Source organism: Aspergillus bombycis (assembly GCF_001792695.1).
Source record: "Aspergillus bombycis strain NRRL26010 chromosome Unknown contig00015, whole genome shotgun sequence".
Classification (NCBI taxonomy): domain Eukaryota; kingdom Fungi; phylum Ascomycota; class Eurotiomycetes; order Eurotiales; family Aspergillaceae; genus Aspergillus; species Aspergillus bombycis.
Genome location: NW_019170017.1, coordinates 172,451 through 197,619, shown reverse-complemented (window position 1 = coordinate 197,619; position 25,169 = coordinate 172,451). Strand labels below are relative to the sequence as shown.

The 25,169-nt window shown below is 47.9% G+C and overlaps 9 protein-coding genes across 9 annotated transcripts; 5 read left to right on the top strand and 4 right to left on the bottom strand.

The window, feature by feature from the left end:
- Positions 1-124: 124 nt before the first annotated feature.
- On the bottom strand, positions 125-2,437 carry ABOM_002455 (coiled-coil domain-containing protein MAD1; the record flags this gene model as incomplete). The annotated part of the gene is made up of 3 exons (XM_022529585.1): positions 125-2,044; positions 2,101-2,252; positions 2,311-2,437. 3 exons carry the CDS (start codon positions 2,435-2,437, stop codon positions 125-127), a joined length of 2,199 nt encoding a protein of 732 aa, XP_022392193.1.
- A 466-nt stretch (positions 2,438-2,903) lies between these two features.
- ABOM_002454 (40S ribosomal eS12 domain-containing protein) lies at positions 2,904-3,769 on the top strand (the record flags this gene model as incomplete). Its single annotated transcript, XM_022529584.1, has 2 exons — positions 2,904-3,219; positions 3,387-3,769. 2 exons carry the CDS (start codon positions 2,904-2,906, stop codon positions 3,767-3,769), a joined length of 699 nt encoding a protein of 232 aa, XP_022392322.1.
- Positions 3,770-4,862: 1,093 nt separating this feature from the next.
- Positions 4,863-8,176, top strand: ABOM_002453 (NRPS-like enzyme; the record flags this gene model as incomplete). The annotated part of the gene is made up of 4 exons (XM_022529583.1): positions 4,863-5,117; positions 5,176-5,437; positions 5,560-7,730; positions 7,784-8,176. The coding sequence occupies 4 exons, from the start codon at positions 4,863-4,865 to the stop codon at positions 8,174-8,176; spliced, it is 3,081 nt and encodes a 1,026-aa protein (XP_022392195.1).
- Positions 8,177-9,206: 1,030 nt separating this feature from the next.
- On the bottom strand, positions 9,207-10,012 carry ABOM_002452 (uncharacterized protein; the record flags this gene model as incomplete). The annotated part of the gene is made up of 2 exons (XM_022529582.1): positions 9,207-9,911; positions 9,965-10,012. The coding sequence occupies 2 exons, from the start codon at positions 10,010-10,012 to the stop codon at positions 9,207-9,209; spliced, it is 753 nt and encodes a 250-aa protein (XP_022392194.1).
- Positions 10,013-11,143: 1,131 nt separating this feature from the next.
- Positions 11,144-11,629, bottom strand: ABOM_002451 (uncharacterized protein; the record flags this gene model as incomplete). Its single annotated transcript, XM_022529581.1, has 2 exons — positions 11,144-11,458; positions 11,516-11,629. 2 exons carry the CDS (start codon positions 11,627-11,629, stop codon positions 11,144-11,146), a joined length of 429 nt encoding a protein of 142 aa, XP_022392196.1.
- A 1,140-nt stretch (positions 11,630-12,769) lies between these two features.
- Positions 12,770-16,231, top strand: ABOM_002450 (Ygr210 GTPase family protein; the record flags this gene model as incomplete). Its single annotated transcript, XM_022529580.1, has 9 exons — positions 12,770-12,897; positions 14,674-14,942; positions 15,028-15,121; positions 15,174-15,205; positions 15,255-15,466; positions 15,529-15,725; positions 15,783-15,965; positions 16,022-16,142; positions 16,205-16,231. 9 exons carry the CDS (start codon positions 12,770-12,772, stop codon positions 16,229-16,231), a joined length of 1,263 nt encoding a protein of 420 aa, XP_022392280.1.
- Positions 16,232-16,360: 129 nt separating this feature from the next.
- On the bottom strand, positions 16,361-16,895 carry ABOM_002449 (uncharacterized protein; the record flags this gene model as incomplete). The annotated part of the gene is made up of 2 exons (XM_022529579.1): positions 16,361-16,372; positions 16,485-16,895. The coding sequence occupies 2 exons, from the start codon at positions 16,893-16,895 to the stop codon at positions 16,361-16,363; spliced, it is 423 nt and encodes a 140-aa protein (XP_022392222.1).
- Positions 16,896-17,264: 369 nt separating this feature from the next.
- Positions 17,265-18,976, top strand: ABOM_002448 (SET domain-containing protein; the record flags this gene model as incomplete). The annotated part of the gene is made up of 4 exons (XM_022529578.1): positions 17,265-17,561; positions 17,654-18,180; positions 18,241-18,823; positions 18,893-18,976. The coding sequence occupies 4 exons, from the start codon at positions 17,265-17,267 to the stop codon at positions 18,974-18,976; spliced, it is 1,491 nt and encodes a 496-aa protein (XP_022392223.1).
- Positions 18,977-22,128: 3,152 nt separating this feature from the next.
- Positions 22,129-24,950, top strand: facB (C6 transcription factor FacB/Cat8; the record flags this gene model as incomplete). Its single annotated transcript, XM_022529577.1, has 5 exons — positions 22,129-22,609; positions 22,671-22,984; positions 23,046-23,326; positions 23,376-23,733; positions 23,793-24,950. The coding sequence occupies 5 exons, from the start codon at positions 22,129-22,131 to the stop codon at positions 24,948-24,950; spliced, it is 2,592 nt and encodes an 863-aa protein (XP_022392191.1).
- Between the last annotated feature and the right edge of the window lie 219 nt (positions 24,951-25,169).

The window sequence follows — 25,169 nt, the reverse complement described above, 5'->3', positions numbered from 1 at the left end:
ACGCCTCCGCCGGGGAATCGCTAAAAACAACATACGAAACAGTCGATCTATACCCATTGATATCGGTGATCGAACCAAAGAGATAGAAGGAAAAGAAAGTTATGACAAGAACCAAACAGATTAACTACACCCGTGCAGCTCGGGTAGTCTTATCATAGAAATCCAACGTCATTGCAGCCAGGAAACAGGGTATATCTTTTCGTTCCTCGACCCAGAATTTGATGAGGGGTCGAATTTCCATAGCGAATAGACTGTTTGGCCCACCGGAAATCTTCATCGTGCCGTTCTCTCCGTCGAAAATGATTGAGTTTTCTTCGCCATTGCCCATGCTTCCAGGTCCGCGGGCGTCAGAATGAACGTCTCCGTCTCCGTGTCTGTAGGCGGAGGAGAGGTGGAACATAGATGTTACTCGTACACGCCCGTTGGGGAGGAAGTCTAGTTTGTATCCGAGCAGGGAGGCAACGGCCTCGCGAAACTCGGATGACTTGGCGGTCCAAATTTCCTTTAGTCGTCGCATGCGCTTCTCCTTATCTGCGACGACTCGCTCCATTTCTTGGATTTCCAACTTCAGGCTCTCCAGGGTGTTAACGGGGACAACTTTGACACTGTTGTGGTCGCCCTGTAGTTGGGCAAGTAAGTCACGGTTCTCAGCTTTGAGGGTTGTGATGGTGGAGAGTTTGAGATTCTCGGCTTGCGCTGTGGGATTATCACGGAGCTCGAGAATGCGTGTGCGCGACTTGGCCTTAAGAGACTTGAGCTGGGATTTGGTAGCTTCAAGCTCTCGGCGTAGGAGAGCTGACGCCTGTTCAGACTTGGAGAGTGACTCTTGCAATGTCCTGTTTTTCCGGGATAGGATAGAAAGTCGCTCGTTCTCTGCATCACTCTCGGCGGGGGATAGAGGCCGCTTAACACCCCGAGGTTCTGCGTCCTGCTGTTCGGTAGGCTCCCGTTTCGAGAGTTCTTCGTGAGCTTTCTTCAGTTCCACTCGGTATTCATCAACGATCTTCTCCAAATTGGCGATCTGCTCTGACTTATGCTCGTCAAATTGACTTTGTTCCGCGTTCATGGTCACTTCTTCCGTGTCAAAAGTCTTCAATTGTGCGCGGAGATACTCAACTTCCTTCACTGCAAGCGCTCGCTGACGATCTAGTCTTGCCCGAATCCTGCTCTCGGCCATGGCTCCTCCGTTTGCAACAGTGCTACTCCGAAGCTTTTCAATTTCCTGTCGCAGGTGGCTCCTCTCAGTTTCCAAGCTTCCTATCAGCTCGTCTTTCTCCAGAAACTGCGCTTCGATGTTGCCAAGTTTATCAACGAGGGTTGCTTTCTCTATCCGCTCCTGCAGTAGAGCCTTCACAACTGCTTCTGGTGAGTCGATCTCGGCCTGTTCATCGTTGTCCTGTAGAAGACTGGTCCATGACCTGCGCTCGTCTTCGAGCATCTGCTTCTGGATCTGAACTGTTCCCAACTCAGATTCCACCTCCTTCATCAATTGTAGTTGATTCTCGAGTGATTTCTTCTGCTCTTCCACCACTTCGACATTTTTCTGCACTTTTCGAAGATGCCGCAACTCCGCACTTTGGTCCCGATTTGTAGTCTCTAGGTTCCTGATATGGCTGACCTGCTCTGAAAGTTCTCTTTTGAGAACAGCCACCGTCTCTGCATCGCTTCCTTCGGCTTTGAGTCGTATATTCTCGGTTTCCAGGTTGGCGACATCCGCTTCCCGTTCACACAGTTTCTCTTGAGTGCTCTGTACGTCATTCCTGGCACCTTGGAGATCGTTTTGAAATTCTTCGAGCGTTCTCTGGAGGGATGAGCGAATAGTCTCTAGTTCGTTAATCTGGTATTTGGACTGTCTCTCCTGGTCCAGCAATTGGGCTTTCGTATCATCAACATCATCCTGTAAGCTCTGGTTCTGATCTTGAAGGCTTCTGATCTTCCGCTCAAGGCCGCCTTTCTCGTTCAGCGCGGTTTCTTGAGCCTCTTTTAATTCTTTGGCGAGGGACTCGATCTTGTGATTGGCGCGGTGACTGGCAGATTCTGCAGCCTGCAGAGAAAGATCAGTTAGTTTTAAGATTGCACGGCATGACAATATGTACACACCTGGGCTTTCCTGAAATCCGCGTCTGCCTTTAATTGAACATCCCGCAGCTCCTTCTCATGGCGCAGGGCCATCAGGTCCCGCTCCTGCTTGATATTCTCCAGTTCATATCTCAGAGTGTTGACTTGGACACGCAGTTCTTCCTTTTCTGTGTCTGTAAGGAAAGTTAGTCGTGTGAGATATACCATCTGCCGCCGAGGATGGGAGCTCACCAGGCTTTGAAACTTGGGAGGGACGAATGGATTGTCGCAAAGGACTTGGGGCCGGGGGAATCGATAATGGTGAGGCACTCCGCGGTGGCGAGCCCCAGGAAAGCTGTGAATTCCTACTTGAATTCATCTAAAGCTCGTTAGTCTCTCAAAGGCGTTAGAATCCAAAAGGCATGTTGTTTATCTACCTTTGACTATGCAAGTAGTGGAGACCAATGATCAATGAATTGCGAATGATGACATGGAAAGTAAGTGAGGGCCCGGTAGAAGCTGCCTCAAGCTCCCTTAGGTGACTTCCACAACTCGACCGATTCAAGCACGCAGAGCTGTACGGAGCAATTCAATGTCGGCTTGTTGTTTGGATGGGCGAATAGAACATCCCGATCCGGGACTGGATGAGTCAGCATTCCTCACCGCCCGCCAGAAGCTCGCGTTCCCGGAAAGGATTAGCGCCGAAATTTTGAAAGATTTCGAATTTTTGCGGCCTCCAAAAGTGACCGACCGATAAACTACTACTCCCCACGCCACCGTCCTCCGATTGTCGCCCTTTTCCCTCCTCGTTTTGTTCGATTCCCCGGGTAATACCAGACTTCAAGATGGCCAAGGACAAGGTTGAGAAGAAGGACAAGCGCGAGAAGAAGGAAAAGCGCTCGGAGAAGGACGGTGTCCACAAGAGCAAGAAGGACAAGAAGGAGAAGAAGGAGAAGACTGCTCTCGCCGACGCGGTTGAGCAAGAGCTTACTACCAAGGTTCTGGATGGAATTGACAATGCTGTCGCTGTGGAAGCCACTGCCATTGTCGAGACTGAGGTGATGGATGTCGATGCCCGCCCTGTTGGCGCCCTCGTACCGTTTGCCCAGCCTTTGGTCGAAGACAAGTCGGCAAAGAAGGTGTTGAAGAGTGTGAAGAAGGGTAAGTTAAATCTTAATTCTAACCCACTTCCGGATGATGCGCATGTGCCTCATCCCTCAAACCAAGTCAATTTCACTTTTACATTCTTAAACCATCTATGATTCGTATTGTTATTTGTAAAGCTTCCATCTCGTTTCAATGACGCTAATATGATGATTCTACTGTAGCCGCCGTGAACAAGTGCCTCAAGCGCGGTGTGAAGGAAGTTGTCAAGGCTCTCCGGAAATCTCCCATTCCTGCACCTAACGCCCCGATCAGCACTCCCAATGGAGTTGTGATCCTTGCTGCCGACATCTCGCCGATGGATGTCATTTCGCATATTCCTGTCCTCTGTGAGGACCATGGCATTCCTTACGTTTTCGTCACATCTCGAGCTGAGCTCGGTAACTCTGCCGCAACAAAGCGACCCACCAGTGTCACCATGGTTGTCCCCAAGTCGGCTGCAAAGGGCAAGAAGAGTGAATCAGCAGATGATGATGAGGACTTTAGCGGTGTGTACGATGACCTGGTCAAGCTCGCTCAGAAGGAGGCTAAGAAGTTGAACCTTTAAATCTGAGCGACTTTAACCTTCGTTATGTGTTTTTGTTATTTTAATTATAAGGCTTCTTTATATTTCTTGTCGCTTGTTATGGCTGTACAGTTCCACTTTGATGTCTGACAAGATAGTGCATGTCTTCGGGGTCTGGCCTTTGGGACGTGTTCATTGGGTTGATCTTTTATGATGTGTCCGTTGCAAATCTGGCGTTCTCAAATCGGTGTACGAAAAAAGGCAGGAAATGTGGAAATAGAAATTTTTCTATTCAACCAAGTGCTCTGGTTATGTAGAAAGTCTCGCTGGTGAGTTATACGACTCGCAGCGAGCGTGGAAAACGGTTGTACACGTGACACAGGGTCTCGACTAGGCTTTCGAACTATTGTTTTTCTTGCAGACAGCAGCACTCCGCAGGTTTGCATTTGCCACAAGCTAGGTACGGAGTATATTGGGGGAAATTGGCCACTTCTAGACCTGGGCCGTCTTTGTGCTGACCAATTTTCCACAGATGTGGTTTGGAGCAAGCACCCCATTGGGGCAATACTAAGTGGACGTTAGAGTTGAATCGTGACCTTCAAGCTACGTGGTTTATGCATAATTCTGGCTCTTAAGCAGCTCATATGCCTCCTTCTTTATACTACCTTGAGAAGGCGCATGAGAATGCCTTGGCCTGGCTGGTCAGGTGTCTCATCTAAATGCAGCAGGATACTATCTCAGGCATCGGTTCACATCACTCTGCAAAGTTAATCCGGTATCTCTGGCCACGACGATATGCCCAACACGTCAGCATGCTTATTGTGCGGCTACGAACTCAATGTTACCATTCATCCCGAACATCACCGAAAACTTATCAAACAAAGGGCCGCATATTCAGCTTGCATGAGCCAATTGATCCTTGCAGACGGCATTCCGAAAGGGACATTCGAGATGATTATAAAATGCTGAGTTAAACAGGAGATTTGCCTCTCCTTGCTGGCAACGGTGAAAGCTGAAAACCTGCACATCGTTCGTCTTCTCCAGTCCTTGCACTCTCGGCCCTCAATTTGTTTTTATCATTACGAGCTATTCCATCATGGCAGAGTATGAAACCGCCCCTATTGGGAAGAGGCTTATGGTTCAAGTCATTGACGATGTGGCTGAGCGAGATCCAGAGAGGAAAGTCTGCGCTGTGCCTAAGGGCTCTGAGATCTCGGATGGGTTCTTTGACTTGACATTTAGAGAACTTGCCCATGCAGTGAATTATATGTCGTGGTGGATTATAGAGGCATTCGGCCATAGCTCCACCATGGAGACATTAACTTATCTCGGAGCGAATGATATACGTTATCTTGTGATAGTAATGGCGTGTAATAAGACGGGCTATAAGGTGAGATAGGTGGATTTGTTTGATTCGGTCGACCTGGCACTGATCAGGGAGCTGTTAGCCCCTACTTTCATCGACTAGAAACTCAGATGAAGCACATCTTCGCCTCCTCGAAGTCACCAATTGCTCGAAACTAGCATATAGTACGGAAAGAGCTCAAAGAGCGATGGAAATAAAGGTTCTTCGACCTGACTTGATGACCGTGGAAATCCCAGCCTCAACAGAGATAATTGAGGGTTCTGCAACACTGTACAAATTTTCTAAGTCTTTTGAAGAAGTCAAGGATGATGTGGCCTTTATCGCTCACAGCTCTGGTACAACTGGTGAGTAGTGACAGGCATAGTGTGATCAAAGTGTACAAATGTACAACCATTGCCAAATGCCTACTTTGATACAATAAGCCATGCCTCTAGATAATGAACTGATGATATTCATTAAATTACAGGGATTCCAAAACCTATCCAACTGACTTTCGGCTACTTTGGTGCTCTGGATGCTGGCGCCTATGTTCCTATCACTCCAGGACGTTTCTCAGGCGTGCCTGATCGACTCAGCAAAGACGACGTTATCTTGGCCGCGGCGCCATTCTTTCACCTCATGGGGTTCTCGTTGCTGATCATATCTGTCTTTCACGGTATTCGTTGCGTGGTAGCCCCGGATAAGCCATTATCGACCGACTTCTTGACTTCTATGCTCAATGCAACCAAGCCCACGGCGATACTATTACCACCCTGCATCCTAGAGGATATGACCTTATCACAAGCCTCTATGGAGGCCCTCTGGAACTTGAAGTATGTGTTTTGGGGTGGTTCCTCTCTCTCGCCTGAGGTCGGTCGTAAGATCAGGGAGCACACCCCGCTGACAGGCTTCATGGGAATGACCGAGGCTGGTTTTATACTGTCCTTAGCCCCCGAAGACAAGGAAGACTGGGAGTATTTTGAATGGTGGCCGACCAATGGGATCGAGATGGAGTTAGTGGATGATGACCTGTATGAAATGGTCATACACAGACATTACGATCCATTCCTACAACCCATCTTTCACACGTTCCCTGATTTGGATGAGTATCATACGAAGGATGTATACACGCGGCACCCAACTAAGCCCAACCTATGGAAGCTGCGTGGACGTCTAGATGACGTTGTATCGCTCAGTAATGGGGAGAAGTTCAACCCAGTGACGATGGAGAAGATCATCGAGGGACATGCCTTAGTTGCGAGAGCTGTTGTTGTAGGCAATGGCAAATTTCAACCAGCTCTACTTGTTGAACCCAATTGGAATCAATGGAGTGAAGATAGTCCAGTTGGGGACTTGATCGCCCAAATCTGGCCGACAGTTCAAGACGCAAACCGTATTAACCCAGCCCATGGACGGATTATGAAAGGCAAGATTGGGGTGGCATTCAAAAGCAAACCGTTCCAGACTACACCCAAAGGGAGCACACAGCGACGACTTGTCACTCGCGACTATGAGAACGAGATCGAGGGCATTTATACAGAACAGGACGATGAAATTATGGGATATCAAATACCCAAGACGGCCGATTTATCTGGAATTCAGGAGTTTGTCCGAAATGTGGTTTCAGACGCTCTTGGATTCTCCTCGTTCTCAGACCAGACAGACTTTTACAGCTTGGGGCTCGATTCTTTGCAGACAATGCAGCTTAGCCGGACTTTCCAGGCCTCAATATGTTCATGTCGGCCATCAACCAAATCTAGGTCTATCACAGCTCAGAATATATACGGCAACCCCACTGTCGAGCAATTGGCTAAGTTTATATACGGTATCACTAGCAATGCGGAGCAGAGCACGGCATCGCGATCTGAAAAGATTGATGCTTTGGTGCAGAAATACACGGCTTACCTGCCTGAGCGCGAAGCTGATACACGCAAGGCAACGGATCAACACATCGTAATTCTCACTGGGTCTACCGGTTCGCTTGGGAATTACCTGCTCCATACCTTATTGAACGATCCTTCTGTCGTCAAAGTGTACTGCTTGAATCGATCAGAGGCAAGAGATAGACAAGTGAAGAGCTTCCAAGAGAAGGGATTGGAATACGATTTCAGTCAAGGACGAGTCGAATTCCTTGTGGCATCCTTTGGCGAGGAGAAGTTCGGCCTCAGCGGACCCAAGTATGAAGAGATGCTCCGCACAGTAACTACAGTCATCCACAATGCCTGGAGAATGGATTTCAACATCTCAGTTGATTCATTCGAAGATGTCCACATTCGCGGTGTCCGTCATTTTATGGACTTCAGTATACAGAGCATACACCATGCCCACATATTTTTCATGTCTTCTATAGGAACCATCGGCGGATGGAGCCTCGCCCATGGACCATCGGTTCCTGAAACGCCCTTGGAGGACTGTGACGTAACTTTGCGTCAGGGATATGCCGAAGCAAAGCATATTTGCGAGCGTATCTGCCTGGCAGCGTCTCAGAAAGCGGGCGTACCAACAACGCTTTTACGCCTGGGGCAGATCGCTGGTCCAACGACAGAAAATGGCATGTGGAATAGGCAGGAATGGCTACCGCTTATCGTTGCTACATCAAAGGCTATGGGCAAGATCCCTCGCACCTTAGGATCAATGCCAGTAGAGTGGACTCCAGTGGTAAGTTGCGATACAATCTCTCTACCTGAAATTCTCGGCTGACGACTGGATAGGACACACTTGCTGCTATCATCATGGAGCTTGTCCAGACGCGTAGCACAAGCCAGACGGATCCCGCCTGTTCTGTATTTCACTTAGTTAACCCATCGGCGACTTCGTGGGAAAGCCTTCTGCCTGCGATTCAGGAGCGTTACGATGTCCAGCGAATTGAGATGTGCGAATGGGTCAATGAGTTGGAGAACATCACCAACCCATCACCAGCAGAAGTTACGGCGAAGCCCGCATTGAAGCTACTTAACTTTTACCAAGGACTAGTGGAAGGTGAAGGAGCATTGTCAGCCCCCACGGAAGTGGAAAAGACAAAAGAGGCGAGCATTACCATGAAGTCGATGAGACCGATCTCGACTGAATTGATGACAAACTGGTTGAAGCAGTGGAACTTCTAGTCCAAACTTTAACCACTATTTATCCTAGATGTCAGGATTTCCTCACTAGCATATACATAGGGAACAGCTAACGACCCCGTTAATTCATACATAAACCTTGCACACGAACGTATAAATCCGTAAATCCATATTGAAGACCCTTTAAACAAATACACACCCTTCTCTCTTCTTAAAGATCATTGCAGAAGCAACCTACCGGAACCAGCAACCCTCTCCACCCCGTCAATTCCATAAAATAAGTGTCTATCAGCAGCAACGGATAGGAACTAACGAATCATCCATCACGACACCCCAACACGCGATCATTAGATCCCTATGAAGAAAGGATAATAGAATACCGGTCTTTCCATGCGAAGGCCAATTATCAGTGGATCGATCTAGCTAAATGGAACTGTTCTTGTGGGGATACAAATCTGGGTCATTCCCAGAGGTGGGATTAACACCCTTCTTGATAGAAGGATGGGTAAATAACCTCAGACGATGCATGTATTTACCGCGTTTACCAACACCAAACGCACTATTAGATTGTCCGATTATATCTATTGGCTGGGCCCCGCTATGAGTTTCAACATAGGTTTTCCTTTATTTGAAGCTCCGGATAATCGACTAGTCCGATTCCGATACGTTACCGTCTGTCTCATTTAATGCGGTGAACTTTTACTGTCTTTTCTCATTTAATGCAGTAAAATATACCGTCTTACTCATTTGATGCGGTAATACTTTACCGCTTTAGAGAGCCACTTGAAGATTGGAGTTGGGAGGTCCATCTCCGCGTCAATCATTCAGTTTTGACATATTAAGAAACGATTGCCGTCGTAGAAGAGCAATTAGACTTGTACTTGTCATGCCAAAGATAATAAAGCTGAGTTGTTCGTGAATCGGGGAATTCTAACTCTATTTTGGTAGGAAGGTTGGTCTCAGGTTTGTTTCATATTATCTATAATACATGGCCGTTTCTGCAGGCTGAAGATGAAAATAACACGAGATACCCGCTCAAGAGCTTTTCATTCCGTCCGTCATAATCGTTCAATTAAGCGCGCTGGTCAGACTGCAGAGGCTGGTACCAGTGCTGGTTGTCGACGCCCTTCTGCTCGCGGCCAGCCGGTGTGGCGGTAGGTCCGGATTCTGCCTGCTTATGCTGCAAGCCCTTCGTAGCGAGACGGCCAGGGTCGTTCTCACCGCCAATATCGGTGGTGAAGCTCGCGTTGTTGCTGTCATCGAAACCGCCCTCTTGCAAGTTCTTGCCGTGGGGCTTCTTGCTACTGAAGTCGCCGACCACATCCTCGGCATATGATGGTGCAGTGCCAGTCTTGGACCGGGTCTGGTAACCGCTGCCGCTAGCATTGGCGGTGCCACGCTGCTGGTTCTGAGAGGCATTGGACTGTTGTTTGGTTCCTTGCTGCTGCTTGGAACCAGTAGGGCCACCAACGTAGCCGGAGGTTGAAAGATGGGTACCAGGGAAGTCACCTTGGCCACCGAGACCTTCGGGGTATTTCTCCTGTCTGTCAAGGTTCTCACGAGCAGCACCAACTGGAGCTGATGGCAGCTCGGAGGCAGCGGATGTGTCCTTAGTATTCAGGGTAGACTGCTGGCCAGCCACCCCGAGAGGTTGGGCACCACGGTTTTGAGAGTATAAACCACCTTTGGTGGCAGATTCGGCGGCGAGAGAGTCTCCGGACACTGGTCCAGAGGATTCCTGGATGGGGTTGCGGTAGGCTTCAGGGTCAGTGGTGACCTGGGAGCTGTTAGCCACGGCTTTCCGCATATGTTTTGGGCTTGTAAACATACCTTGGTGCTGCGAGGGCCTTGACCGATGGGTTGTCCTTGAAGATCCATGATGATAAATGTATGTGAAAAATGCGAAAAGTTCGAGAGCTATAGATCGGAATTGTTCGCACAGTTGGAAGTTCGTAGTATCGTGGATTTCTCTTTTGAATGATCTGATGTAGACAGACTGAGCCGTACGATGGCAATGCTATATAAGATTGGATTCTCCTGCCATCAACTATGATATCCAGATCATCGCCCTAAATGATGTCACTCTGACGGTAAAATCCGAGCCCCCAGCGGACGGCCAACAGGTACGTCAACGAGCACGAATCCCGAAATTTGAGACCCTTTTAGTGGCGATCTAGCTCGATGACAAGAAAGAAAGAGCCCACTTTGTCCAGGATCGTAGTGTCCAGAATCTCGTCGGAAAGGACCGTCTCCATCCAGATGGCCCTCCTACTACCTATGGTATCATGTAACCGGACAGGGTCGGCTCTCCACACGCCCTACTACCGGGTTTGGTGTGGCTTCCATGGTCTTCTCGATTGCGTTAACGAATGCTGGATGAATGTCATCCCTGTGGTAATAATGTTACTGGTCCATGGCGTAGCAACATGGTGCTGTGACGTCATCGTCACTGCCACCAACCCACCTTGTATGGATACTAACAAAGGGGGTATGATACCACCATATCCCGAGACGACAGTAGAGCAACTTCCTACGTTTCATATCATGAGAGAAAAGTAATCGACGAGCTAATACATCAGTTTCGAAGTCATGGATGTTGGGTGGTTGAAATAGAATTTCCCTTTAAACTTTTTGATTAACCCGATTCGCAGTCACACCCCTGGGGTCATGTGACATTTGCTGAGTATCAACTTTCAAAAGTAACGATGTAGCTGTAATGCATCGACGAAAGTGTAAGAGAGCCTAAACAAAGAGGCATCCAAGCCATGCCGTGGTATGGCAATATCTTAAATGTCCGTTCAGTGTTGAGCCAGGCTAGTTTAGCATTTATGCGCAATCTTGGGCGTACATAACTACGATTTTGATATTTACGGAAAGAATGACCAAATTCATCTGGGAAATACTTTTCATGTACTGTTATGCATTAATAGCTACTAAATTACAAAATCATGGCGCTCATGATGTATAAAGCCCATATACCGGTATCCATCAAACTCTCAAAATCATAAATTACCGTGCCAGAGCATCTTTGGGAAGATCACTCAGATTGTCCTTCCCCTGGCGCCCAACGTTACCCAGTGGCTGAGTTTGCTTGTGCAACTCCGCTCCATCTTGACGGACACTGCTGCTAGCGGTTGCGGGCTCTCTCAGAGCGCTGTTGCCCTCGCCAGACACAGGTCCCTCGTGACGACCAGAGCCAACGTTGACGGTCCTCTGGTCTAAGGAATTCCAGTCACTAGCGACTGGTGGCTGATCAGGTAGAGGCAGATTGGATTTAGTCTGTTCAATCTGCTGCTTCTTGTCGATGTTCTCGCTGAGGAAGGACTATGGAGCGATTAGTCGGGGGTTCGCAACATGATAACCTCTGAATTCCCAACTTACCTTCATAGCCGAGACATCTGAGTTCTTAGGGGTGTTTCCCTGGTGGGCTTGGGAGATCTTGGATTCAGGCTTGCGGATGTCCTGAGTAGTGGTGTGGAAGGTTTGGTCAGACATTTTTGTGTGAAGAAGTATAGGAAGTGGCTTTGGTTGAAAAGGTATTGAAGGTGGTTGATTGGAAAAGTAATTGAGAGAGTATTCTGATTCTGATTCTGATTAAAAGAATTACATTTCCAAGAGGATCTCCTGTTTCTTAAATGTTTGTTGTTGGGTGTATGATATGCAGGCTGGTGACGTTGTTACACCTATGACGACATAACCGATATCCAGGCCCTGGATGAAGCAAAAACCCACACCGGGAACAGCACGGCGAGAAAATCCCGAACCCTGGGACTCGAATACATAATTTGGGTATTCTATGATCTAATCAAATGCCTTGCGGTGAGATCAAATCGGAAATCGATTCAATGGACTCTTGGTGGCTTCCCAATTGTACTTTAGCGATCGTCACCGGGTGCGCCCTGACTTCATACGATGTAACCTGGAAGTTCGTCTTAGAGATTGATTCGTAAGTTCAATGAATTCTGTTTTTAATTTTTGTGGTACTGCGTAGTAAGCCTAGGCCTAGAGTGGCAGGTCATCGTGTGTCCGTCCTTCTCTAATTCAAAGAATGCTCCGATGGGTCTCTTTCATCACTCATCCAGTAAATATGGGCTGCTATGACGCATTTCCTCATGTACATACTGTGCACATGATCATAACTCGGGTAATAAGGTTGAACAGGGGTAAAATATCTAGGCCTTTCTAGACAGAACATCAAAGCTTTTCACGTATGAGATCATTAATCATGAAGCATACACCAGAGTTGGAGCCCTGGAGGACCAAAGAGGTAAACGTAGTGTACCGAGACTTACGCGGTTGATTCTAGATACTGATGTGTAATGGTTCAACCCAAAATGCTCACAGGTACTGCGTATACCACAGATTATGTTGAGAATAAACTCGTCTCGCTGCTGCAGGACACCAAAGTCATACATTGAGACTCACATATCGAGAAAATTGACACAATATAACAGGACTCAAGTTGTCAAATTTATCTCAGACCAAACTAGATCTTCAAGTCTACATCGCTTATTGGCATCATGAGCTAGTACACAGACTGTAGATCGCCCGTGAATATACCCAGGACATCTAAAATATGATGGTTGTTGATCCACCAGTTGGGCAGTCGCTCGGAGAAGCGGACTTGTGGCAGCAATGTCTCCTGATGCCTACCCAGCAGCATGCACCATCACCACAACTCGACATACCGCAATCCCAGTCAGTGGCATGATCACAACTTCCCGCACAGAAGGTTGCAGTTCCGCTCCAGAGGCAGTCTCCTTGTGAAGGTATGGGATCTGTTCCAGTTGGGCTTCCCATCTGGTTGGCCGGTTCGGTATTGTCTAGCTACAATAAGCACATTATCCATGCCGATGCACAGGGTATCCGTTACCAATTGCCGCAGTAGCAGCCAGGGTGCTAAAGAAAAGCGATATTAGAATTGAATGCATGGCGAAATCGGCTAATATTGCCTCCATATCAGTGAATTATAGTGATTTCTGCTGGTAAATGCAAGGCCCACAGATTATTAGTACTCGAAAATAGACAAGGTAGGTCTCTGGAGATCCGCTTGTAGTTCAGTGATGGCTATATAGATGTGTAGATTGAGGCTTCCCAGGACTTCTTGAGGGGTGACAGATGAACTGACATAAATACGGGCTTCATCTCTTGTTCCATTTCTTCGGTTGTTAGAGTGTTACGTGTGCTCCCTTCGGAGCTGCCACATTCCTGAAACTCCCGTATCACCTGATCATTCAGATAGAATTCCCAATGGCTTCGACTCATTCAGTACTGAGTGACTGAACCTAAGCACTTGTACCACATCGTTTAATTTGGACTTGGTCTTACGTTGCTGCATGAGGAATCCTTGGAGCAATCAAATACAGATATGGGAGTCGTGATGTGCTGTCGTTTGAGGCATAAAGAAGAGCTGCAACAAGATGGCAGAAGAGTAAGCGGGCCCCAGTAGTGTGTAAGCAACTGTTGATTGAGTAGTGCACAAATTGCAAGGAAATGCCGTGCAGAACCAGACTGTCTACCCACAAATTCTCTGTGATGCCATAATCTATATTCATCACTGTAATCCCTTGAAGCCTATGACGACAGGAGAAAAGTGCCGGAAGTGTCCTATATAGTATACTGGGAAGGATATCATTGTATGTATATGAAGGGTCTTTCTTATTATAATAGCCAGACTATAATCATTAAACCAAAGGGTAATTGTACTGTTGTTTTAGAGAAAAGTCCATAAACGACCATGACTTACGAGTGCAACACGGTAGGCCTAGTTAATTTAGAACCACCACAGCAAATAAATATACTTCTCTATGTTGTGCAAATGCGCCCTTGAATCTTTGAACACGGTGTATTTTCTTGAATAAACTGCATACATCGCCACATGCTGTGTCCCATTGTTTCAGTAGTACATGAATTACCACCAGGTAGTTGAGAGCAACCACTATTCACATGTATGATAAATGTTAAGATTGATAAAGGAAAATCAGTAAATGGTTTCAACGCGCTACAACTGACGCTAGCCTGCCTTAGGACATAAAGGGTTCAGGGTAGACCGCCTTCCGTTACAAGATGCCGCCGGAACTGACCACCAGTTCCCCGCTACCAGCGAAATGATTTTTTTGGTTACATGTTGTTAGACAGGAATAGACTCTTATTCTGTCGTGGTGTTTCTTAATTGTACGTTTTGTTACTCAGATATCTGCTAGTATGCCTAGGGATCCATTGATTGGGTTGGTTGGAAAGGTCTGCTACTACTCTTCGTTATCTCGGAAGATACGCCGCTGACTGAAATGAGGGGCATGTAGCCATCCAGCGGAAAATCGACAACGCTGAATAGTTTGACAGACGCTACTTCGAAAGTTGGTAAGGTTATCTTTGTTAGCTGTGTAGCCAACGTATATGTGCATTGACCGGGACATTTTCTATATGTAGGGAACTTCCCGTAAGTAAAACCAGAATGCAGCTCCGTCATCTCGCTCCATTACGCAAACCCCAAAAATACACATCTCGCTGTCCGAAGACGTCTAATCAGTGATCTTCAGTTTCACTACAATCGATCCTCAGCGCGCCATTGGCTATCTCCAAATAGAATGTGCATGCCAGCGATATGGTGTGTCGGATAAGTGCAAACCGAATTATGGAGGCTGTATAGAAGGAAGACGCTCTGTTCCCATTGAGCTCTTGGATGTTGCAGGTCTCGTTCCAGGCGCGCATCAAGGCCGAGGGCTGGGCAACAAGTTCTTGGATGATTTGCGTCATGCAGATGCCTTGATCCACGTGGTTGATGTTAGCGGAACCACAGATGCAGAAGGTCAGGATATATCGCGGTTTCGCAAACGCTGCTGTTTCGTGAGCGCAAGAAAACGTATTGGCTAACAGGTCTATTTGCATTTCAGGGAAAGCAACTCGAGGTTACGATCCTTCACAAGATATTGAATGGTTACATTCCGAGATTGTGCGCTGGGTCTTAGGAAATTTGATGCAAAGATGGTAAACCAACACGCTTCTGAACCTAAGCTGTCACTGCTGATGATTCTTGTAGGGGATCCATCAAGAGGAGACATATGGCCATAAGTCAGTCGATAGGACTTCCTTAGTTGTTGCATACTGACACTTACAATAGAGGCGACGGCCGTGGACACCTTACAGGGGCAGTTCTCCGGTTATGGAAGTACGTCAACGATTGTTGCACGCTGCTTAGATCGGATAGGCTTGAAGGAGCCGCTTGAAAACTGGTCTGATGAGACGGTTGAGAAGGTTGTTAAGGCTTTTATCGATGAAAAATTCCCCACAGTCTATGCTTTAAATAAAATCGATCATCCCGACGCAGACAAGGTTTGTCAGCACTACCGTTTGGCTTTGGATCGACGCTGACGAGAGTGGCTTTAGAATATCAGCAAAATCGCCAAAATGCAGGACCTCAGTCCATTGTTCTCTGCTCCGCAATATCAGAAGTGTTCCTTCGGAGGTTAGCGAAACAAAATTACATCAAATACGTTGAAGGAAGCGAATTTCTAGATACGCGAGAAGACCTCATAGACATGGGCGAAACAGACGGCGGTGGCTTAAAGGAGATGGATGAGAAGTTGAAGACGTACGTCACTCTAGTATTTGCGAAATATCCGTCTTACTAACATGAGCATCACATTAGCCGTGTCGAAAATTTGAAAGACATGGTACTTTATCGTTTTGGCTCAACTGGAGTTGTGCAATGTCTTTCGCGTGCCGCAGAGCTCCTGGGTCTGGTGCCAGTCTTCCCAGTGAGGAACGTACACACTTTTGCATCAGGAGCCGGAAGTGATGCAGCATTCCGCGATTGTGTCCTGGTTAAGAAGTAAGTAATGCCGATTGCAAATACCCCATCCCATTAATCCATCTGACACCGAGTAGGGGCACTACGGTTGGCGACGTTGCTAACAAGGTCATGGGCGATATACCGATCTCCTACATCGAGGGTGTTGGTGGTATCCGCGTCTCGGAAGATGAAATTGTGCAAGTAGGAAAACATGATGTAGGTGCTAACTTCAACAATTATGTCAATATCGGTCGCTAACCCGCATCCCTCATTTTTAGGTGCTATCCTTCAAGCCTGGCCGATAGATCTCACAATTCAATTTATATACAGTTAATATGACTGGGAACGAACAATACAACGCTTATGGTGGTTATCCAAAGTACATAGCCGAAGTGAATGAAGCAGCAAAGCAACCCAACTTTCAGATCAATGAGTTAATGACCCTTCTGTTAAAGATATCAATAGTCAGTCACCTGGTCTTGAAGGGGGGGAAGAACAACTCCTTGTCCCAGGAATGTCCTAGCTTATTTCTACTAGCGTGAAGGTTTGAAAACATACCTGGGCTCTTTCATCATTCATTCCAATTATCGGTTCAGGTGCCTTAGGATGCTCCTCCTTGGCCTTCTTCCAATGCTTTAACCCTTCTCTCTCCGTTGCCGCCTGAGGCTTATCACTTCGAGCTACTCCCTCATATTCTTCCCTGTCCTTCATACCAGAAGAAGCCCCCTCGACAGCTGGATCTGTGTTATCATTCTTCTTGCTTCTGTCCACAGCATGGTCGTCTGTTGATGTTCCTTTCCAATCTTGCGTGATGCCGCTGTTTAGGCGAACCCGCACGCTTCCGGGCGTGTGGAACGCTGCTGGCTGCCACACGGAACAAAGCGGAAGTAAGCAGAGACGTGGCGGCCGTGGCGTGAGCAAATGATGCAGCTTTGAAGTTGGAGGAGGGAGCCGTGAGCTGCTTGGCATCTTGCTTTTGTGATTTATGACTGGGACTGGGCTTCTCAAGAAAATTATGTTGTACAAAAGCAATATTTCTTATGTATGGCACACATATCTGCGAAGAGTATATATTTAAACAAATGGAGAGTCTACATTTTGTAAAGCCTGGTTTTAGAGTGCATCACCTAGACTCCCAGTCTTATGACGTCTACATGCTGCAATTGTACTTTTGACCACCTGCTTCAGGAAAACAGGGCTTAGGGCTCCAATTTGATGCCGCTTTTCTTATCGATAAGGAAACAGCAACTTAACGGTGGGGACTTCGAGTGGACTCTCATACTCTCCCAAGCGTATGAATACACGTCTATCGGCGATAAAATCCGAACCAGAGGGAATATGAAACGCGAATACCTCCCGATTGAGACACTTTCTGCTTGGACGAGGCTCAATGGCATCTCCGTCGATGGGGCCACTTTCCGCAAGTTGCGAACCGAAGAAGGTATAGACAAGGGATGCGCGATAATTGCGACAGGAGAGAAGTGCAATGAGAGCTCAGAGACCGGAGAAGCAGACGCAGAGACTCTCCTTCGGGTTCCCTCTGACTTGATTCTGTCGCTCAGGTTGGTTGAAAACCACGCCAAGTCTGATCGGTATCTGCGCGAGGTACTAGATGCCGTCGGCGATTTCGGAAGAGTATGTCTCCGTCTATCTTTTAGCTAGACCTTGCGGATTTACAGGGAGCTTAATGGGAATTTTGTGTTGAGGGCATGGGCTGATATGAACAGACAGCCAGGGGTGCGATTTTAATCTTCTTGATCCTCCAGATCACATATTCTAGTCCGGATTTCGCGGATGAACACCATCGCATTGGGGTGTCCAACCCTTGGACCGAATATATACAGTATTTGCCGTCTTCAATAACGCTACCTACGTTCTACACAGTGGAGGAGCGGGAGCTCCTGCGGGGTACATCTCTGAAGTTGGCTGTGGATGCAAAGATCGCCTCACTTGAGAATGAATTCGAACTCTTACGCCAATCAACTGAGAGTATATCCTGGTGTCGTAAGCATTGGTGGGATGAGGATATAGGGAAATTTACGTTGGATGACTGGAAATACGTCGATGCTATGTATCGATCGCGTATGGTGGACTTGCCAAGCTCTGGCCATGCAATGGTTCCATGCATTGACATGGCTAACCATGCATCTGAGGACATTGTGAACGCTTTATACGACGAAGACACGGAAGGCAATGCGGTACTTCAGCTACGATCGGGGCGGAAACTTCATTCCGATGAGGAAGTTACTATATCGTGAGTTTTGATGTTAACTCTCATCGGAGCAGCACGACTCATAGTGATGGTGATTCACAGGTACGGGGACGACAAACCAGCATCGGAGATGATATTCTCGTATGGATTCCTCGATAAAGAGAGAAACAGCGCAACGCAGATATTTCTCAATCTGGATATTCCCGAAGACGATCCATTGATCATGGCCAAGAAACGAGTTTGCAAGGCACCGCCGGGACTTCGGTTATTTGATTCTCTTACGGCGGAAAGGGTCAGCACTAATTGGGATAGTCCGTTTGTCTGGTGGCTTTGCGTGAATCAAGAGGACGGGCTTGAATTTGAAGTACTACAAACCAATGATGGGGGTAGAGAACTCAAGGTCAGTTGGAAAGGCGAGGAGATCAGAGATCCCGATGACCTTAAAGCCTTCTTGGTAAATGACCCTCTCTGGGATATCTTCCAGCTTCGAGCAGTGGTGACTGTACTGGATCGACTAGAATCTCACTTTCTCATTCTCCGAGAAACTCAGATTATGGTTGAGGAGATCAATCACAATGAGGATATGCTTGCTCTCTTCAGGCCTGAGGTGTATAATACAATTAACAGTCTGCGTGTGTTGGAGGGGAAGCTGTTGGAGAAAGGAATCGAGGATTTAGCTCAGCAGGTAAGTGATGTAATCTAGTTGGCTCTGTGGGCCATATTGGGCGGACACTGACCATCATCCATCCCATAGAGACAGGATCTGATGGCGAGTGAGGCGGTCGCCGCATATCTCACCCAGCAACAGTCCGATGATGTCGAAGAGGATTTCTCGTGATCATCAATCCATGTATATGGCTTCAAGATACGAGGTCATTTCATCCAATCCGCCACTGTGCTTGGAGTCATTGGCTATGCTACGTTGTTACACAGTATCGATCACTGTTCGCATCGTTTAATCCATACCGAAACCGGGGCCTGTTTGAGTTTCGCATTATCCACTGCGGAAGGTCGATCATTCAATTAAAATGAACGTGGATTGTGGGGAAACCCCAGTTGGGGTAAGGCAACAGAAAGAGTTGGCGGAGTTCCAAGTTCATGGCTACCCTACGGGTCGAGATCGTGCCAGCCGGCCAGAGGCGAATCCTTTTGCACTGCGTTTATTAAATTCTATGACGTGATGCGGACCAGTCGGACCAGGATTCCGCACATGTCCTTAGCCCCAGGGGGATATTCTTATTTGACTCTTGATTGGGGCCTTCTTCCAGTCGCCATGTGGTGTGTCACTACTACTAGTAGGATGTAGCCGTGTGCCAGTTTCATGGATAACATGAGCTAATCGTGCGTCAACTAGATGTATAGTACATCTCTGGTGACCCTTTCTTCGAGTTGACTGGAGAGTCAGCCTAAATCAAGAGCCTTGACCATGAAAACATAATCCGCCTTATTTTAAGTCTAATAATGCCTTAGCGTCAAATACTATATGCAGGGCTCTACACCCATTGCGGAAACGAGCGAAACCATTGTATCAGGCATGTATGATGACTTGAATCTTTCGTCTAATGCGGCAGCGATAATAATAGTGCATCAGGCATTTGTTGAGAAACAATCCCTCCATTCATGACTATAATTGGCCACTCGGTAATCTGGCGGCTCCGTCATCCCCGGACCCGTAATAGTTCGAGGTCCTTCAAATTAAATGGAGCAGATCTAAAACGAAAAAACAAAGAGCAAACCCCTTTCGGAAGCCCTAGGTCCACATCTGCTGTTTTCTCGGGAAACTCTCGGATTCTACCCCAAAAGGATTGATTCTCCAGTCTCCAAAGAGGCCTTTTGACTGTCTGAAAATTGTGAACATAATACCTAAGAGCTCATTCGGTGAACCGGTCAACTCTGACGTTTTATTTTAGGGACCTTTTGGAATCAGCCATTCTCCACAGTAGGCATTCATCTCCCCCAGTGAAATGCTAGCCGTAGTTTACCGTAGTCTGTACCCTCGATCCTGCTTCTAGGGGAAGCTAACTATGTAAGGACGGAACAGAAACACCGCATAAGATCCCGAACCAAGGCTATTCTTAAAATTCCAATCAATCACAATGGCAGAGACTAAGCCGGTGCAAAGTTTCCTGAGAATCCCCCGCGTTTTTCTCCCGTTGTGAACGGATGGGGAATGGCATGACACGATGTTGATTACGAGAATCAAGGCCCTTAGAGATCTGACTGGAGGGCTTAATTTAAGAGTTAAACTAAACTGAGCCCTAGTGAGCTCGCATGGCGTTTTGAATTCAAAAGGTTCCCGGTATATTTTCGGCGGGTGGCTGAGAGGTTGGACTCTGGTTCAGTGTACTCGGACTCGTCAGTGAGACGCAAGGAAGACCGCGGAAGCTTCAACCCGAATAAAAACCGGCGGTTCCAAACGAATTCCACGGGTGCCCTCAACCGTGGTGAAGGATGCGGAGAAGCCCAGGCAATCGGGAACAAGTGAGCGGCTTGTTAGCCGGTATTTTATCCTTCCTGTCTGTCTTTTTGGCTCTCTATGATTAGGGTTTCCAGGGTGAGAACCGCGCGCTTCGGGACTCTCTTGTTCTACGGCTCTTGCCTCAATATCGGCTTCTCAGTGGTTGAAGGTAGGCCCGGGATTGCGGGGAGTTAACGTCAATGATTGAATCAAGGCTGGTTGATCGAACTCGGGATCTTCGTTGCTGACTTGTTCGAAGGGGATGTTTGGGAGAAGCTTCTCTCGGGGTTGGAGTCATGACGATCGGCAATAACGGGGAGATCATTAATACACTATGCAGCCCACTTGGGTGCTCTCTGGGTCTACAGGTAGGGTTTACTCGGTGAAAAAGAACCCTCCTGTCTAGGACTCTCAATCCGTGGCGGTAGTTGCTTTGGGCTGATCAAAAAGAATAATGGGTGAATGGCTTATTTAGCCTCAAAGGATAAGAACGTTTCATCTGATGGCCTAACAGGAGTGGAGGACGGAGTGAAGGATTTTTTGAGTCTAAATCTCAGGAATACGCTGCCTTTGGGCCTTCCCCTGTTGGTTGCTGCGACAAAAATTTCCCTGCTAGTCTCCTCGTGCGAACAAAGGCCAATCACTGACTGTTCAGCAACTCTCACCGGTGATATACTACTGTATCTAGTCCTTCGCCAGTGCTGGACACGGGATAATCCCTGGGATTTAATATCCCTAAGTTTCATACTTCATATAAGTTAATTATTCTCAATAAACGCACGCACACACACGCATGAAGAACAGTGACCAAAGATATGCTGAGGGTTCGGGCTGGAAGTCAAATAATTTAGTATGAATTTCATTGAACTTTAACTCTGTTAACACGAACTTAGAGTGAGCGTAATGGTATTACGGATGTTCCCTCGAAACCCACCGCGAATCGATGGCTGTCGAGTGTCGGGTGAGCAATTGAAAATCGTCAGCTGGAAGTGATGATTGGCGGAAAGTCTAGACGGAGCCCCACTGGAATACCCCACAGCCACACCCCTTTGAGCCTACATCCGTCACCCGCACCTGCGTTGGTAATCCTGCCAATACACCTGCCGTACGGAGAACCGCGGACGGACATCGAAAAAGATCCTTGTGGTTGGCCTTTCCCAACACACGCTTATGCTCTCTCCCTTCCCTTCCCCATTCTTATCATCGTCTCCTCGGCTGCGAACCGCCACCTTTCTTACATTTAACAATACCTCCTTATCAAGAGACTCCGCTCCCCATATCTCGACCCTTTGTTCTTCTACTAGTACGGAGTACTACAACGTTACATACACTACGATCGACTATCCTTTCCCACCAAATCAGTCGGCTCCATACTTTCGACCCTGCCGAGCCCACTACTACTACTACATAATATCACTTGAGTGTACATCTCAGCTCACCCAAGTGTTGAATCGAATCCTCACCGTGTGAACCGCACCCGAGAGCCAAGGACTAGTCCTTTTGGCGGCAGATGCTAAGAGCATCCAGCCAACATGCCTGGAATTCTTCCCATGAAAGTGATCAAGGTTGGCAACGGCGCCCAAAGCCGTATCGCCCAGGCCTGTGATCGATGCAGAAGCAAGAAGATTCGCTGTGATGGTGTCCGTCCATGCTGTACGCAATGCGCCAATGTCGGTTTCGAATGTAAAACGAGCGACAAACTCAGTCGCCGCGCTTTTCCCCGTGGGTACACTGAGTCGTTAGAGGAACGAGTGCGAGCTTTAGAGGCGGAAGTGAGGGATCTGAAGAACTTGTTAGATGAAAAGGATGAGAAGATCGACGTACTATCTCGGATACATTCTTTCTCTCCCTCTTCACAGCAAAGGGCGGCTGCCTCTGTACGGTCGTCGTCTGAGTCGGTCAAGTCAGGCGCGCCCGACACGAATGAAGGTGTCATCCAGGTCCAGGAACCGTTATCGTTAGGTGACCCATCCAATGTCGAATTCGGAATTGCAAATATTCGTGGTTTTAGTGGTAAGTTCATTCTTTGAAAGTGGTAGGTCTGAAAGGGTACAGGGCAGCTAATTCAAGGTAGGCATCTTCACCACTAGACTTATGGATCAGGGCCGATTGCCACCGAATGTCTCGACTAAGGCTTTGACTACCTCGCCTGCCCCAATTTCTGCCTCTCGTACGGACCAGGTCATCAAGACCGCGCCGCGACTTGTGTCTGATCAACTGATTAATATTTTCTTCCAAGAGTGGGCTCCTCTTTACCCGGTTGTTCACAGGCCCACTATCCTTAAAGCCTACGAGCAGTACCTGTCAAATACAGAAACACTGCAAGGTAGTAAACATGATATGGCGCAGTTGAACTTGATATTTGGCATCGCTGCTCTTGCGTCAACCGTAAGTCAAGTTTGCAACAACGATACTTTTACGATTTTTCAAAGCTAATGTGAATCGACAGACAAGAACCAACCAGGACCCAACATTCTTCGAGGACAACTGGTCTCCAGTCCTTGAATCGCTCTCAGGCGATGTGTCCGTCTCAACCCTGCAATGCTATGTTTTGGCTCAGATGTACTGCATGACCAAGGGCGATTATACCGGCCTTCTACGTTACCGTGGCTCTGCCGTCAGTATTTGCCATCAGTTGAGACTTCACCAGAGCCAGAAACGCTTCTCTTCGAACGCTCTGACTGCTGAGACACGGAAAAAGGTGTTTTGGTGCCAATATGTTGTCGACCGGTAAGTACTCCGCATGCTTAGGAAATTTTCTTCTCTGACATGGTTACAGCTTCGCTGCTGCTTTAACTGGATTGCCTGTTCTACTGCGCGAGGAAGATATCCGTACAGAGTACCCAGAGGATATTGATGATGAGAATGTCACCGAGACAGGTTTCCTGCCTACTCTTCCTGGCGAGTCCACTCGCATCTCTAGCGCGATCGCATTGTTTGCGGCATGCAGAGTTTTGAACAAGGCTTTGGAAGATCTGTATCCCTCTGATGGAGGGTACGAAATTCCTATCTCGAAGTTGCGTTCGGTTGCAGGACAACTAGACGGATGGGTGAAGAACTTACCTCCTCACCTCCGTCTAGAGTTCTCGCAGGATAAGCCTAGTACGAATGTTACGAGTAGCCGGTCGCCACTTTTGGTAAGTTTTGATGCGCATTACATTCAAATTACTTGACACTTGCTAACAATCTCGCCTAGTCTCTCGTTTACTACCTCATTCGTTCATTAATCCATCGCCCGGCTGTCTGCTTCGGCGAAGAACAGATCCGTTCTTCGTCTGCGCTCACCGTCTCTGATTGCAGCAAGCGCATCATTCAAATTCTTGAACTCCTGGATGAGAGGCGCCTTTGCCTTTCGCTCAGCATCAACCGAAGAGAGTTGGTTTTCTCTTCCGGTCTCGGGCTTCTGTGGCAAAGTATCGGCCTCAAACGAGACAGCAAGCTTATCAAGGAAAGCCAGAAGCTGCTTACTGCGATCATAGATCAATTGGAATCAGAGTCCCCTGTTGCTGCCGCAGAATTCAGTACGCTGGCTAGTGCGCTGGTCTCACTGGATGGTGGCAAACGTGCAACATCCGATAAGCCCTGTGAAATGTCACCCCCTGAGCAGAAGTCGTCGAGATCTCCTAAAAAGCAACTGCAAGCCTTGAAGTCCCGCTTGGCTGCTAGCGCCGGCTTCGGCCAGCCTGCAAAGCAAGACTCGCCATCGCGCAGGAACACTATCTCCGGCGCCAGCCCTCATATTGCCCAGCGTCAGATACGGTCTTCTAGTTGGGCCAGCCTTCCTACCCCCGATGACCTGCGCTTACCTGGAGACAAGATGTACTACCCGTCTCATCCTTTGGGATACGATCAAGGCCATATGCTTTCCAGCTCTGTACCCTCGGATGTTGCCCACGGAGCTATCACGATGTCCGATTGGGAGTTCGTTCTAAGTGATATGGACCGAGGTTATTCTAACATTTTCACCGGAATCTATGGCGGCAAGGAGTGTGGTGATGACGCTGGACCTTTCGCATCCCTGACGGCCGAATATGCACCGAAGCCCGACTCAATGGCAGGGCCGTTGCCGGGATCCCACAATGACCTCCAGGGACTGTCCCCCGAAGCTTGGTCTTCTAGCAGCAATAGCGATGTGGCCCCCACTCGGGAGATGGCGGCACAGAGCGTCCTGAGTTACTCGGATGAAAGCATGGGCAGTACGGAAGAGGCGGTACCCTACAACGACCTCCGGTTATCCCCGGAAGAGCAGGCCAATCTATTGGATCCCTTCCGGGGCGTTGTGATTCCGGCTACGGAGGACGAGGTCACTGAGTTTGGACTGATGAACGGGTGGGATCGGCGGCTGGCCGCCTGATTTGCTTTCAATCATATAAACCGTCGTTTTGGCTTATGGAGTTCCATATCGCTTGATTAAAGTTGTTTGGGTGGCGTACGCACAGATGTTTTCCCCTTGATACCTGGAGATTTGTATGGAGTTATGGGCTATGTATGTATGGTATGACTAGGCTTACCCACGAGATCTCGTTTGTAACGAGGCACTTGTGAGATGCTTTGTGTAATGTTTGATAGTATA